A 17181-nucleotide genomic window follows, 5' to 3' on the forward strand; every position below is an offset into this window, starting at 1 on the left:
AGTGTTTATCAAATAAAAGGTTGTGAGTATATTTTCAAGAGGCAGCAATTGATTTAAAGTAGTGATTATGTTTAATATCAAAAGGCAGTGATTTTCTAGAATAAGAGATAATTAAAATATAATTAAGCTTCAAACAGGAAGAGTTGTGACTCTTCCAAAGGGGTAAAAATATTGAAGAGCCATGACTTCTCCCTCATATTGGAGGATATAAAAGGAGGGAGAATTTATTTGAAGTAATAATCAAGGAAGTCAATAATTCAAAAGAGAAATATCTGATTTCAGAATTAATAAGGAAGAAAGTCAGCTGACTTTGATATTTTACAAGGTGCTTGGTATGATGCATAACACATAATACTTGTCTTGCTGATCCACTTAGCATGTCTGCAATTTAATAATATTTGGGACTGATACGTAATATAACGCCTCTAATGTATATTATCATTCTTTCTATTATTCTTAGTATATGCATAATTAATTATATTAATTTAGATCCCTTTAATACTTTGATCCAATCAACCATCCCATTGTGGGGTGAAGAAAGAAATACATGATAAGGAGGCAGCAGCACTGACATCCCCATCATGCATGCCAACCCCTAGGATGGGGCCAAGAGGCTGAATGATTGGGTGTTCGTTCCGTACTCATGGGCTTGATTTGAAAGGACAAGCTGCTGGCATCTTATATGATTCTCCGAGGGATTCCATAGTGTGGATTGGTTGGTAGGGAAAACCTTTGAGTGAAACTCATCACGCTCTCAAGAGGATGAATAAGGAAACATGGATAGGGGTTTAGGGTTTAGGGTTTAGGGTTTGGGGCCAAGAGGGTGAGTGTCCACTTTTGGGCTCACTGTGAAGATTGCTTCAGGCCCATCCTAACATGCTTCTTCATTCAAAGTCTATTGTGATTAGACCTGTGTAATGAATTATGATTATATGTATTTGTACTTGTATGTGTGATTACTAACCCTAATGAGAAATAATTGATATATATATTGATATCGTTTAATATGGTCGCAGGACTTAAATCAGGGTTTATATTGTTAAAAGGCATTTTAAATGGTAAAGTTATACCTCTAATGATCTTACATTTCTTATTTGAATGGAATGTGTGATTTTAGGGCAATTCCAAAAGGGGACAATACACTAAAACTACTACAGGGGAAATAGAGCCAAATCTGAATGTACATGGGAGATTAGAGGTGGAACAATCAACTCTACCATCTCATTCATAGTGCCAAGTAGGCCATCCAACTACATTAATGAGACTATGGAGACGGCCAAGTAGGCCATCCAACTACATTAATGAGACTATGGAGACAGCCAAGTAGGCCATCCAAAATTACTACAAGGGACATAGACCCAAATTTGAACCTACATGGGAGATTAGAGGTGGAACGATCAACCTACATGGGTTTGGGAATGATTCATTTAGGTAAACTTATTCTTCAAATTTGGAATGTTTGACATGATGGTGTTGAAGCCTCAGGATAAGCAGGAAAATAATAGCATATCTTGTTCCGACAGGTGGAATCTTTGACAATGGGTAGGATCTATGCTGTAGAATCTGTAGTTGAAGTTGAACTTGAAACTGCTCCTTCTCTTGTGAGACAACGTACGGCCGCATTTTGGAGCAACAAATTGCTCAGCAAGTGGCATTATTTTGGTTTTCATTGCTAACTAGCTCCCAGTTATATTGGCTTATGGGTATCATGTGCATTGTGCGTATATGCATTTTCGCTTTGTTTTCTTCTACGAGCTATTTGTCCTGAGTTTCTGTATTGTCTTAGATCCTGCTAATGCAAACTATTGTCCAGTTCAGTTGACCCTCTACATGAATGTACCTGAAGTGTCTTGTTTTGTGTTATTATACAGGTGGCTTATACCACATGGTATACATGTTCCACGTAAATAAGTATTGAGGGCTGTGGAAAATGCTTATTTAGTTTGGTTTGTAGATATTCTGATATTCTTTTTGAGCCATTGTTATGCTTTGGTATAACAATCAAGTTTGAAGGCTGTTGCTAGTGAGGTTCCTTAGTATGAGTCATCAGGATCCTTGGTGCCCATGCTGCTGTACACATGGCATTCTCTAGGCAGTTCCACGTGACCTTGTGAATAATGATGATCAGTACGAGATAGGCCAGACTTTGTCATGTTACACAGCTGATTCATCAGGTTTCCAAGTGGTGTTGGGTGCTTGTGTGGTGATAGCCTTGGCCTTAATTGTTTTGTCACCATAAAATAAATTGAGCAGGCTGATATTCTTTATGCTCCACATTAAAATTCTTGAAATTTTGGTCACAAATATGTCATTTTGCTTAGTAATATGCTTTGGCAAACTACTCTTATGCTATGGATGGCAAAGGGTGATCATTGAGAGTGAATGATTGACTATTGGGCCTCTTGGTAATGTTTACTGGCTTTTAATGCTTTCATGTGAAGTGTGCGATTAAATATTTCATATATAATAAAGTGGACATGGGTGCTTGGGATGTTCACGTGCCATGCGGCAATTCCAAAGCAGTGGTCAGCCTGTGGAAATTTTGAGGATTCAAGGCATATGTGGGAATATCAAGTGTGTTACTAAAATGATTTATATGCTTTGTGATCTTAAGGAAACATTGGTGCTTTGAGATCTTATGCGGTGCCTAAAAATGTGGGTATTTTATAGTGTTACTCCCGTATTCCGCATTTGTTCCCCCCATGTAAGTTTTATTCCCTTGTGGACTTTTTATTGTTTTGAAAGTTTCCTGTGGTTGTAGTCTAAATCGTCTTTGTCTTTCGGCCCCATTTTGTAAGTCGTGTAATTAAAGGCCGAACCTTTTTCTTTGTTGAACCAATCTGTTAAGTTCAAAGGTTCATAGGTACATTGGTTCAATGAGGTCATTAGTCAGTCAAGTTTGTTGGGGTTTGAATGTCTTAGTCCTTTGTGCTATCCAATTGAACATTGAACTAGTGAACCTTTATGGTTCAACGGTTCAGCGGTTCCATGGTTCGATGTTTTCAGCCGCTAGGCTCAAAGATCAAGCAAGATAGGATGTAAGAAGAAGGGCATCATTGTTCCGCGAAGGAATATTCCGAGCACGTGAAGTGCATTTCTGAGCAGGCCGTAACTTTTCAAAATGGAAAGTGATCGTTACTTTGATAGGTACTTTCACGAAATGATGTGTAATTAATGCATGCGTCAGGAATTGTCTTTTCAGAGTTATCTCGCATGCATAAGCAGTATGGGGATTGTGTCACCGAATTTCATGCTAATCATAACAAAGTACTTTAAAACTTGTTTGAAAAGCCAAAATTAGAAAACAAACAATTCAGCGAAGGAAAGGTAATTCTCTCCTTCTCAAGCTCGGAAGCGGCGCAATTTATGACAGGTGAGTTCAGTCTTCGCCATTTCTTTCATTTCACATATAGAAGAGAAGATTTCTTCAGTTTCTTGTTGTGGTGGTTTTGGGTTTATTTGCTTGCCGTAGTTTATTGTTGAAGTAGCTGCATTGTCAAAATGAGGCTTGTACCTCCCAAAATGGTTGCCGAAGCCAGTCTCATTAGTTCTCTCTCAGAGTTTGGTGATACATCTCTAGTTCATGCTGACCTTGAGGAGTTTATGGAAAGAGCTAGAAACCCTGCCAATTCTCCCATGATGTAGAGGATTGTAGATAGTGGTCTTATAGAAGCTCCCATGATGTAGAGGATTGTAGATAGTGGTCTTATAGAAGCTGCTGTTTTCCCACCTGCTCTACAATTTCCGGAACTAGATTTGGAATGTATGAACCGGTATGATGTGGCTGACATGTGCATTAGGGATGCCAATGGTGGAGTATTGTTGAATGTAAACAGAGAAACCATTATGGCTGTGTTTAAAATTCCTGCCCAAGAAGCCTACGAAAACTGGACCATCACTACTTCCTACGGCTATTTTAGCGAGAAGAAACCCCAATACAAAAGTGTTATAGCTAGGAATTGGTTGTTGAAATTTCAAAAGGGAGGTTCTAGGCTTTCAAAACCTTTAACCCGAGAACATATGATAAAGGAGGTTAGGGACATTGTGATTTTGTTGCATAAGGTTAAAGGTAGTCAACATGCCTTCTTTTGGGAGGATTGGATGTATTTCTTTATCCAAGTGATTTTAGACCAAAACAGGTACATTGACTGGGCAAGCATGATTGCGGATGGACTTCATGAGAGTTTGAGTCATATTCTGGGAAGCAAGAATTTCTACATGACTTCGTACTTGTTTTATTGCTTAGCCTGTGTTAGGCCATGGCCTGGACTCTATCATGAACCTTTTGTTGATAATATGCTAATTTATGATTATTACCCGCACTTGCAGGCGAAGAGGTGTCATGAAAATTATAGGCGGGTTCATGATGTGTTTGTTGGCAGGTTGATTGTTGAGTTGCAGGGTAATGTGAACCAGCGTATGTTTGAGGAAGCAAAACAATTAGTTAGTTCATATGGGAGTCATTTCATTCAATTTCCTCGGTTCACATATGTTAGGGTTGGTGGCTTTGAGGGAGAACCCATGAAACTTCTGAGGTATGCATTGGATCGATTTGTGTTGATAGAAGTCTGCCGACAGTTAGCTCATATTGACAAAAAGACTATAGGAAGGAAGGATTCTGGAGTTGCTTTTCTAGTGGAGCTAGGCCATTATATTTGCAAGACAGTGTCGGATGCATTGAATTTAGAAGTTGATTTTAAGAAGTTAAATCTCAAATACTATGTTCCTCGGCAAAATTTTGATAGTAAGGGATATGCACGGGAGCATCTAGTTCTCAGAGATGGTTTCAGTCATGTACCTGAACTAGAGGATTTTTGGGTAGACTATGCCGATGAATTTGAAGTACGTAGGAGAATGTTTTCTCGGTTCACTGTATATCAGATAAATTCTTTTGGGTTGCAGATGACCATCTTTGAAGTTGAAGATACAGGGGAAGACTTGGTAGACCCTCATTATACACAAGCTGTACAAGGGACTCCGCTTCCAGAAATTGACTGGAACCAAGATGAGCAAGATCAAATAAGGGTCACATCCTTCCCAGTCATACGCAGGACTGAACAATGGTTAAGGCAGCAAAGACTTGGAAAATTAACCGTCAGAAGAAACCCTGATCTAGTCCGGAAAGTTTCATCTAACAAGCGTGCTGGGCTTTGTCTTGCAAGTGCTTCATAGGTCAAGCTAGAAGCTGGTAGTGCAAAGGCTTCATTGGAAGAGCGTCATCACCACGGGTTACAAGATCTAAAACCAGAGGGAAAGGCAATAAGGAACCTCAGGTGATTGTGGACTTAGACTCATCCCCTGAATTTGAAAGCGCAATGGCAGAGAGGGAGCTTGAGATAACAGATGTAGAAGCGGGTAATGCAGAAGGCTTGGGAGCAGACGAGACTGATATATCAAACTACATGATGGTACCCACTTCTGGCCCAACAAAACATTTTACTAAAAAAGAAACCGGTAGTGAGCATCCTCATTGGTTAGATACTACCCTGACCAGCAAGAAGAGGAACTTAGTTCCTACCTCGGTACCAATAGATGATATGGTCAGCAAAATTTTGGGAAGGACTCCAAAGGCAAAGAAATTGAAGACTGTCAAGAATAGACTTTGATGAAGATACTAAGAATTGGACAACAAAAATTGCTTGTCCTAATGTGGATGTAGCCACAGAAAGCCCTTCATCAAAAGACTTTTCCATTGAAAAGGTGAACCTTGGAGTCGGAACAAGGGCAGCAAATGTCTATCATCTGGAGGCATCGACTAAAAGAATTGTCACTCGGTCTTGGAAGATGAAAAGGATAAGCAAGAACTAAAGGAGACCTTGCGACATATGGCAGAATACATAGAAGCAATCCATAGTTCAGATCCACAACCTCTGTCTCAAATACCATCCTCCTTCAACCCTAAATCACCAGCGAATCAGAAGGCCCTTGAGTAGATTCAAAAATGCAGAATGATAATTGAGGTTTTCATGGATTGGCTTGAGGGAATTCGTAAATCAAGAACAAAATATTTTATTAACTTAAGCAAGGTATATGAAAATGCTCAGTCAGTCATGAAGGAATTGGAGACAGAAATTATAGATTGGAAAAAGGAGGAATCAAAATGGGCGGCGGTAGCAATGCAGATGTAGGAGGTGCAGACATATGGGGTGATGAAGTTCTCGAACGAAAAGCTTGTGCTGAGCCTTGATGATAATGTTCTCTATGTCTGCAAAAAGAACATAGACTGGAGAAACTCTATAATACAACAAGCATATGGTGAGTTGGCTAAGTTGATGAATCATCTTGCTGAATTGATAATATCAATGCAGAATGACCTCAAATGCATAGGGATTAAGTGCTTAAAAGAAGATGGAAAGACCATTGAAAGTCTTGAAGTTATAACAGAATCATTTGAGGGTAAGATCAATTATATGAAGGAAGCGAAAGCATTGGATTCAAGTGACCTATCAACCACAACCAAAATCGAATCCCTGTTATTCCTCTGCATTGAACACATGGGCGATCACGCTAATCAGGTGGAGCAGGTCTGCAGAGAAAAAGAAGTGTGGAAACAAAGGATCACCCACATCGGCCTCCCACACTCTGCGCTTATCCAAAAGTTCTCCACAACTCATGCAAATTGGAAGAAAGCCACCATTGCCACGTCTCCTGAAACCGATAAAAGTGCCCCTCAGCTCAGCCAGATGTCCTCCTGATATTTGTTGATTGCTTTTCCCATTTGGGGAACTAGGTTTAGTTTTTCTGTTTTAAAAACTACTTTGAAACTGCGGGGTGGAAAGTAAAAATTTCCGTGTTTCCCTAATTAACTGTTGGCCAGGTTGTGGCTATAAATGCATTTTCACAAGACTTTGGAGGGTCTGAAAAACTTTGAGTGGAGTTAGCAGACTTTGTTTTTTTTCTTTAGCATGTTTTGGATTTTCAGTGAAGACATTTAATCTGTGAATGAAATGATACGTTTTCTGCAGCTTTCAAATCTGTGTGTTTGAATGTGGAAAACAAATCACTGTTGGGATATATGTTTATGTGCAGAATATGTTACTTCCTTGATTATCCACTTATCATAAGTCTGTGAATGAATCTGATAAATAAAATCCGCTGTTAACTTTTGTTTGGATATTTTGATCCCCCTTGTCCTTTGAGGCATGAGAGAGACTTGATCAGAGTCCATGATTTTTTGATTTCATTAATAAGGGTAGTTCCGTGAAATGGACTTGATCTGATTGTAAGTATGTGGGCTTTGCATATAAAGTATTTATCTTTGTAGCATTCATGTGGTGTTGACTAATGAATGTGGAATGCCTTTTCTCACTTTTTGGTTAAAAGTGAAGTTAATGTTCGTTTATGTTTAAAAATTCATTGAATATCATACGGGAAGCTGCACCTTTATGCAGAGGGTAAACCAATAATCGGTTCACCCAACTGTTGGTTTCATTTGCCTTTCAAAAAGGGCATACATGAGTCATTCACAGTAAAATTAAGGAAGAGCAAATCTGTTAACCAACATATAGTTTCTTCATTTACCTTTTTGGAGCACAAAAGCAAATATTATCTGATATTTGTAGACAGACACAGAAGAGCTTTGCAGAAATAATTCTTGTTCTTCTTATTGGTGACGAAGTAAACAGGTGCCATCTATTTGGAAAATCCGGGCAGAAATATATAAATATATAATGCAATTTTTCTCTGCTAAAATAGGATCTTTTGGCTGGCTTTGTGTATAGGGAAGTCTATAAAGTATTCTTGGGTGATCAAATGAGGTATTGTTTGGGAAGAGGTGTTGTTAAGGGTTTATTTAAGGGTTGGGGAAGGATCTGTAGGCAAATAACATTCATTGGGGGCAAATTTGCTACAGTTAGTGCAATCTTTCAGGGAGCAAGCACTTCTGTTATGTTTTAGGGGTCACATTTACTGACTTCTTGTATGCTTGTTATGATAGTATGATTGAGTGCTAGATATAAATGTGTTTTTCAAACACAGATAAGGGATATTGTGGATCATTTGGATTCTAGAATAAATCCTTAAATTAATATATTTTGAATCCACTGAATTTATTTTTGGGTCTGTTTGTAGCCAGATTGCTTGGATTCCAGAATTAAATTCTAATTTACCTAAAAAGGTGTTTGCATCCATGTTTAATCCTTTTACTGGCTTCTTGATTCTATTTCCCATTGGAGTAGGCACCCGTAAAAAATGGTCAATTGGTTGCATCTTTCAAACACAAGTCTCAATTAGTTTGCACAAGCGCATGGCGAATGACCTTTGCTATATACATCACCAGAGCTTGCACTTGTCATTAAGATAGCTGTGCATATTTTAGCTTATTATAAGTTGCATGTGAAGTAAGAAACTATGACATTATATATGGGAAATTAATTTGGATTTGCATCTTTAGTTGATTTATAACCTAGTTATAATCTACTGTTTTAGGAGATCATCGAGAAGACCAGTAAACTAGCACAAGGGGTGATTAGTGACAATATTTTGAGTTAATTTTGTGCATCAGGTATAGTAGGCAAGCTTTGTGGGAATACCCTTCTTTGACTATTAGAGATAGAAGTGTAGGGGAGTCACCCACTCTTGTTGGTTGGCCCAAACCATCTGCAGTTTGATCATGAATTTCACCTTAACGTCTAGCTCAACTTTGTTCTCCAGAGTTTGTCTTTAGGTGGGTCTTCTAAAGTTGCAGGTTGTGGCTTGGTGCAACAACAGTTTGCATGATTGTATGATTGAGTTTGGTATTGGTAAGATAAGATTATTGTATTGTTGCCTTGTTTCCAATGTATGATCAATTTTAGTATTAGTAAGATAAGATTATAATCTATAGGGATTTAAAGCAATTTCTCTGTTCTGTTGAGATAGTAAGAGCTATATTCCCTTGAAGTCGTGCCAGTGGTCTATAGGCTCTTTTTTTTTTGATAATTGATATACGCACTTGTGCTGAAAAAAATAATTAGAAAGCATTGTCACTTTTGTTAAATACTAAATAGTAAACTAAATATATGTAGAAAATCTGAAAAATACATCGGTTTACATATACATCCAGGCTTATAAATACATGAAATAAGTAATTGCACAATTAACCTGGATAAAGATTTAATTCAAATGGGTCAATAATCAGAAATGAACATTCAAAAATTAAATGCAGTGGACAAGGTTACATAGCTCTGAAACCAATGATGACAAGTGGATGCTGATGTCACAAAGGATTTACAGACTGTGCAGACCCAAAACTGTGTTGATTGATCCCAAGCAATGTGGAAACGATCTCGAATGTACATGTCTGACTAATGTGAAAGCCACCAAATCCTGCTAGCTCTGATCTCTGATATCTGAATATCTTGTAGGGAACTGTGGTGTTTATAGACAATGTTTGGGACTGCTGAATCACTAGGATTGATTTCTCCCAAGTCAGACACTGAATTGACTGGCTTTACAGCTCTAAGTGAGGTTTTGAGGACAATTTACAGAAGCATACAGATGGCCTATGTCCAGTTGATGTAGGTTCTAATTCTTTGTCCCATAGAAAATCAAAGTGCGCTCTAGTAATTTCTACTCATTCGACCATATAAATTAGTTGCACAGTGAATGTCTTACCATAATATGGCAATGAATTGTGCAAATATGTATCAAGTGAGCTCACAATGGCTAGTAGAAAAGGGTTGGAGCTTTGGAATCAAAATTTAAGCATTTAAAATTTAGGTTCCATCCTGTGCACATCGGGAGAGTAAATGTATGGAAGTGGGTGTGAATATGAGTACAATAATGAGAATTAAATGGTGAATGTCTAGTAATAAGTACAAGTGGAAGTAAATGAGGTAGATAAGGATCGGGGACTGAGCCAAACTTAGCACAAGAGTGTGCCACTTGTTGATATGCGATTGCATTAAGATGTTCAATTAAAATGGGTCCAAAACTTGGAAATTAGCATGGTTATGCAAATTTTACCATTACAATATGCTAATTACAGGGTTTGTATTCTGGAATTTTATTTTGTTGTAGGATGAGAAATAGCCTGATAGGAAATAAATCTAGCTCATTTAATAAATGGGTAGAGGCTTTCTATGGGAGTATCATGCATAGGAAAAGAAAGCAATTGCATGCTGCATTATGTATGAGGGTGAGGAATGGGAGGCTTTCTGTTTGTAATAATTTCCCAGCTACTATTTAACAATTTATTTTGTATTAGGCTTTAGCTCATTTTCACAGTTTGGCTTTCTCATCCTGAAGAACTTTTCCGTAGTGTGGCTTTTTGTATTTGTGTCTACTAATGTGATGTTTTAGTAGCCTGTCTTGTTGCTATAATTTTTTTGTTTTCTTATTATTTAAAGGTGTTTCAGAATCCTATTTTTCCAGGACACGAGTGTGATTCAGATATTTATCAATTATCATTGTTTTTTTAAGTTGGGATTAGTGCTTCCAAAGTTGGCAGCTTCTTCTCTGTCTTTCTTTTATTGCTATTGGCCCTTGTGCACATTCAAGCTTTAAACCATAGCCTGTTGACCCTCTGTTTATGAATGAGAGGCCGAATCCAACTTTTCTAGTTTTTGTCTGATAATAAAATAATTGCTGCATAGCTATTGTCAACATGGTAGTAACATATGGAAAAGGATTAATTTATTAGTAACGAATACTGTGCCAAGACTTGCACAATGCCAGGTGTGTTGCAGTTGTGAACCACTTTTGGTGAAATAGAACACAGTTGTTATTTATTGCTTCTTTGACTTTCTACCTTAAGTTACACATTTTGGCAGGAAAGTCTCACTGAACATTGACATGTGTGCATTTTGGAAATTACTTAAAACATAATACTGAGTGGTTTCTATTAAATCATCAAAATAATATCATGCTGTATATATTCTACTGAGTGATATCTCGTCTGTAGACAAACTTTGAACGAGTTTCAGTGCTTGCCAGTGATAGTTTTTACATTTTTGTTTTGCTGATAATGTATTTAATAAGCAAAGTTAGGTTCACACTATTCTATCATCTTGCCATGCTGCCATTACAACATATCTTATCTCCATGCTGCAGTCATGCATAAAAGTGGCTCTCGACTTTGTGTCACCAGAAAATTTACAAGAATGTGTTCGCTTGAATGAGGAATTTCGTTTACTCCCAAAGAATCATAGAGCTAAGGAAGATAAATTACAGGTATTGTTCTGTCCAGATGTGAACAAGACTTTTAACATTTGAGAGCAGTTCAGTTTAAGAAAACTTGAAACTCAAGTTTATTGCGATATGATTTTCTATAGGTAAAGAAGATGGTTCTGCATGCAGTGAGTTCAGCTGTGAAAGAAATACAGAGGTTAACATTAGATCCGAAGTAAGTAATAACTTGTGCTGTTTCAATGTTTTTCCAGGTTTTCACTTTTACATTCTTGAGTAGAAATAGAATGGATGCTTTAGGCAGGGCCTCTGGAATTAGTATGCATTAATAAATTATGTTTAGGTGGTTTTTATGCCTCTTGGACCATTCTTGAACTAAATGTGCTGACATTTACTATGGCCTAATTTTCAGGGCTGCGAACCTTGGGGAAGAGAACTTGAATTTGACAGCTCTTGTTTCAGAAAATCTAGAAAAGATGAATAAGAGAAAGAGATAATAGTACTACTGAAGTTGAAAAGTGTACTTACTAACAATTTTGGCGTTAAAGAATGTTGTAAAGATGTATTTTTAAAGCATTCAAGACGCTGCATAATTATGAACTGAATTGGCATTTATCTTGTGTGCTAATCTGTTCAAGCAGATCTTCAATCCAACAAGCTGCAGCCTTAGGATTGCTAAGTGGTAAACAGTAATTGTGATCCCTTTGTATAATTACCTTTTGTTTGAATATAACCTTCTCTACATGCCCGTCATGTGAGTGCAAACACTTACAATCATTACTGCATAACCTCAGTAATAAATTGCATTGATTTGTGTCAGCACGACATTTATCGTTCTTTATTCTTGTTTGATATAGAATACAAAATTTTCCCTTTAAAATGCCTTGAAACGTATGTGTGTTGTGATGGCTAGATTCAAGTGATGTATGGTCAGCAGATAGTTCCCTTCTTTGGGCTTAATTTGTTATACCGAGAGGCATTCTACAGTCACTGCGGGGGTGGAAGTGAACCATTGTACATAAAATATCAAAAATAGAAAAATAAAAAACTAACAAATATTCGTACGACTTTTTTTAAAGCATAAGTTTAAGATAAAATATTTTTAAAGAGAGAATAAATCATAAAATAAAATGAAGTGAAACTTGAATTTTTTTGAAGGATTTGTAATAGAAACATGTCCACATTTAACATATAACTACTATAATATATTGAAAGTATGGTATTTTTTTATTTTATTCTACTAAAATATATTGAAAGTATGGTAAGTTTTTATTTTATTCTACTGCCTTGGGTTTTATATTTATAAATAGAAAATCAGATTAAAATAATATTTTTAAATGGTTTTATGGTTTTGATTTTTAATTATTTATTGTTTTTTAATTTGTTATTATATTTATGAAATTTGTAGAACAGGCACCTGAAGAAGAATATCGGTGGCCTCTTTACATAGATTTATCTAATACATGTATAGTAGTTTAAGTAAAATTATAAATCATGATATATTTAAAGAATGGAGAAAAGGTGCACAACCTTAACCTGGACTATGCTTTTACAGGGGCACAACATGGAAATAAAGTGCCCAGGCAAGAAACTGGGCTTTGTAAAATGACTTATAATTTCAGACGGAAAAACATAGAAAGCTGGAAGTTCATTGCATGTCTTGGTAATTTATATTAAACATTAAGAAACTTAATGATATTTCTCAATGCCCTTTAATTTGCATTGACTCACGACAGATGGTCTGCACGCAGAAGCTCTTTACAACCACTTTGGCTTCTGAAGCCAAAAAAACACTTGCATGGTATTGGTGTAAAAGAAGAATTTAAACAACGTGAAAATAAAGGGCCACGGCATGAAATCTTTCCACAACAAAAAACTGCGTCTTATAGAAGAATTTATAATACTATAGGAAAAAGCATGGAAAATTGGAATTGGTATTTAATAACTAAGAAACCCAAAAAATAATTCTGAACGGCCATTGAATTAAAAAAAGGGTTCATCAGAATCGGTCTGCATAGAGAAGCTCATCATACTGACCTTAGCTTTTGAAGCTAAAACAACTCTCATGGTGTTGGTATTAAAACGTTAATTAAAAACTCGTAGAACTTCTGCAGTTAACAAGACTAAATCTTTATGCAGTTCTTTGTGATTTTTAGTAGAAAATCACGTGTTGCCTGGATTCTATTGTCCTTAGTGTTTTCTTATGCAAAGGAAACCTTTCGACACTCTAACAACTTGCATCGTGCATTTTTTGACTCCCACTTCTAGGATTAAAGCTTTTTCTTAAAGGGCCAGAAGCGTATTAATCCACGCCATTCTTGCTACTCAAAGCAGTAGTTAAACTTGTAGTTAGTAATTGTCTCGTCGGGCCTTCCAGAAATCTCGCCTACCTTCAATTTAAGAGAGTTTCACTTGGCCTTTACAAATTATTGTGTATACATGTACTCATTGCATTGTTTTGTTTCTATAAGTGTCCTACTATTGGTTGGAAAGGGCTATCCACTCCTTATAATGCATCATACATTTATTATAATGTATATAGGATTATGATGTTGTGGTGCATTCCAGGGCCTGGATAGTTGTTTCTCTATTTGTTTACATAGCTTGACTATCATTATGTTGGTATTATATATTCTAGAAATTAGTAGATGGATAATCTATAAATTTGGTATCAAGATGACAAGATGGATCACTTAATAATTAACTTCAGGTCAATGTGACAAAAATAAGTACGAGACATGGTCATATGAGTTAGGGATAAAATTTAACACATTAAATTGTCATTGAAGTAAAAAATATTGAAGGAGAGACGAGATATGTAGAGCCATCATGGAAAATTGATTAGAAGAACGAAAGGGTGTCATCATATTATACCATGTATAACACCATCATGAAAAATTGTTTAGAGGAATGAAAGGGTGTCATTATCAAATACAACATATAACACCATCATGAAAAAATGATTAGAGGACTAAAATGGTGTCATCATCAAATACTGCATATAATATGATCATGAAAATTGATTAGTGGAAATGAAAGGGTGTCATCATTAAATACCACTTATAACAACATGAAAATTTGATTAGAAGAAATGAAAGGGTGTCATCATCAAGTACCACATATGGCCCAATATAAAATGTGAAATTAACTCCATATAAATCTAGCTATATTGCTAATGAGGTTAGGTTGGATGATTCTAAGATACATATGGCCCAATTTAAAATGTGAAATTAAGTCCATATTAATCTAGCTATATTGTTAATGGGGTTAAATTCGATGATATCAAGGTAGCGTATGGTACATGGCTAGAAAATTTCCATAACTTAATGGTGATGACATGACTAGTAGAAAGTTGGTGATTTGAGATGTCCTTGGTTCATATGATCGGGGTTTGGAAGATCTAGAATTTCCTTGACGTTGTGAGGATGTTTGAGAGATTATAGTGGAATAATGTTGATGATGACATGGTTTGGAAGATCTATAATGTCCTTGACATTGTGAGGATGTTTGAGAGATTCTAGTGGATTAATGTGACATTCCTACTCTAAATCTCGATCAACTAAGATCAAAATTGACATCTAGAGCATGCCATGCACACCTAGTGATAAACATATGTTGAAGGAAGCTCTTGAATCTCAATAAGTGGTGATACAACATCATATTTCTAATAGACGAGGTCTCCAAACATAAAATGATTGTTAATCTTAAGCTGAGAAACTGGAAAGACCTTGACCACTACTTGTATATTCAATAGTCTATGGAACCCATAACATTGTAGATAAAGGGTTGGTTGATGATGCTATCTTCTATACAATAAAATGTGTTGAACAAATTTGTTTCTATGCTAAGTGGTTGTCACAACAAAGTCTATGTGACATGAATGGAATTATAGTAATTATCCCCCTTATAAATTTATTGAGGACATTTTTTGATGGAATACAATTTTGGGGCATTTAGAAAATATATTTTGGTGGACCTAGTCATTAATGATAATAATAAAATGGAGGGGATTGTTGGTTTCAAAATGCCAACATTCTGAATGCTTAGTTCATTTGATTGTTATGAGTCACATTTGGACTTATATATCATTAAGATGACGCCTTCAAAGCAAAGGGGATTCTCAACAAATTGGGAAAATGTCCATTTGAATTGGAGCATAGGTTGAAGCTTGGTGGTTTAAATATCTTATATGTGCTTAGTCTATGATGACAAGGAAAATTGAGGCTTTTTGGTGAAGTAATTTAGGATTGCAAAACAATATTTTTTCTTGTTAGAAGTGAAGATTGAAGTTATTAATAAGTGTTAAAATACACACAATTCTTCAAAGTAATGCAATTGAAGTGAAGATTAAAGTTATTAATGAGTGCTAATAATACAAATAATTCTTTGAAGTAATGCGACTATATACTGCAAATCAAGCTTGACGTTCTTGAAAACGGGGTGAGAATCTTGTACAACTTACCTTTAAAAAATGTATTGGATAACCAACATTTTTTTTTTTTTTTGATCGGTAATGGGCTGAAGTCGTTAACGCTTTTGAATAGAGCTATGAACCAATGAGGCCACATTTTTTACGAACATGATCTTCAGAGATGTTTTTTGCCATTGCACGTGCATGACATCTCCATCTTCACTCTATTGAACATGCATGACAACTCACCCTTACATCTCCTTTGCTTCGCGCAAGAGAAACCTTATTTCTCAATTACCGTGCACATGCGTCAACTTATCTCTCTGTTGGCACAATTATCTCCTTATCTCTCCACAATGGCAGTGTCCTCTCCTTATAATTCCCGTTTGTTGCCACCACAACCACATCTTCCATTGCCACCACTGCCTCCACAATGGTAGCCACCGTTGCTGCCTTTGGTTTCTGTTGGGGGGGGGGTGGGGTGAAGGGCACAAGTTTTGAACTCGAAACTGCCCTATCAACAGGGCTCATGACTTACCGTCATGCCACGAGGCATCCCTGTATTGGATAACCAACATTGATGTCATATTGTAATACCCTAAAAATGGTCATCTAAACCATGGCCCCCTAATCTCGACAACATGACCAACATCTTAACCAAAGACAATTAAATCAATCTTGAGCACATTAATTAATTCTTTAATTATCAAATGTCACATGGCAAATCAATAATTCAATATTAATTAAATATTTATTTAATTAATTGATTCATTCCAAGAATATCTTTTTGATCAATTATCCTATTTAATTTATTAAATATCCTAGCATATTTAATTAATTAATAAATTTGCCTTTAATCATAAAAAATGAATTAATTTATTACAAAAGAGGAATTAATCACAAATCAAGAGTTGAATTGAAAATAAAATAAAAGAATTGAATTGAGAGAGAAATCAAACTTGAGATATTATTTCTTTATTCTAAATTGAGAACTTGAAATCAGAAAAACAATTAAAAGGAACTTAGTTATTCTCTAAAATTGGAACTCAAAGCTTTTGAGAAAAAGAAGTTCAGTTGCATTTAAAAGACTATTTTCTTGAATAAATCAAAGAATTACCTATTTTTATCACAAATGCATGGAATTAATTAAATCTTATTTCTAATGCAACTCAAACTTCTTTTCTGAATGCATTTCAATTAAACTATAATTGAAATCTATCTCAAGTTTAACTGAATCTGATTTCTCAATTATTTCAATTAATCCTAAATTGTGTTTTTTCTTGATCTCTCTTGTAATTCTCTATAAATTCAGCCTTCAGCTCTCATTCAAAACACCCTGGAGATTTATTATTATACACTTTTTGCTCTGGAGTCATTGAATATATTGTGCTTTCTTTTTGAGATTATTGCATCTTAGTTTAATTTCTTTTTGCATATTTCATGATTGCTTGAATCCATACTGCTTGAATCTTTCATCCATCTTGCATCCATTTAGCTTAATATCATGCTCATATAGATTAAATCCTTCATCTTGGTGTAGTCTAGTCACTGGTATTGCTTCTACAAATCTAAGAGCAATCTTATACTCGCATCTTTTAGAAGGCAATTAGTCCATTTGTTATGGTTTTCATCTTCATGCTTATATCTGTCTAACCATACATGTA

The 17181-nt window shown here is 35.8% G+C and overlaps 1 protein-coding gene across 2 annotated transcripts in view; it reads left to right on the forward strand.

Annotated features, from left to right (window-relative positions):
- LOC131063378 (lysine-specific demethylase JMJ27) overlaps positions 1-11925 on the forward strand; it is a 38902-nt gene extending 26977 nt beyond the window's left edge. For both annotated transcript variants that reach the window (XM_057997177.2, XM_057997178.2), the window contains exons 12-14: positions 11032-11151; positions 11253-11323; positions 11519-11925. In XM_057997177.2, the coding sequence (XP_057853160.1) occupies positions 11032-11151; positions 11253-11323; positions 11519-11603 (276 nt within the window). In that variant the 3' untranslated portion in view covers positions 11604-11925. The remainder of the gene's footprint in view (positions 1-11031; positions 11152-11252; positions 11324-11518) is intronic.
- Positions 11926-17181: the final 5256 nt, after the last annotated feature.

Source organism: Cryptomeria japonica, chromosome 10 (assembly GCF_030272615.1).
Source record: "Cryptomeria japonica chromosome 10, Sugi_1.0, whole genome shotgun sequence".
NCBI lineage: Eukaryota > Viridiplantae > Streptophyta > Pinopsida > Cupressales > Cupressaceae > Cryptomeria > Cryptomeria japonica.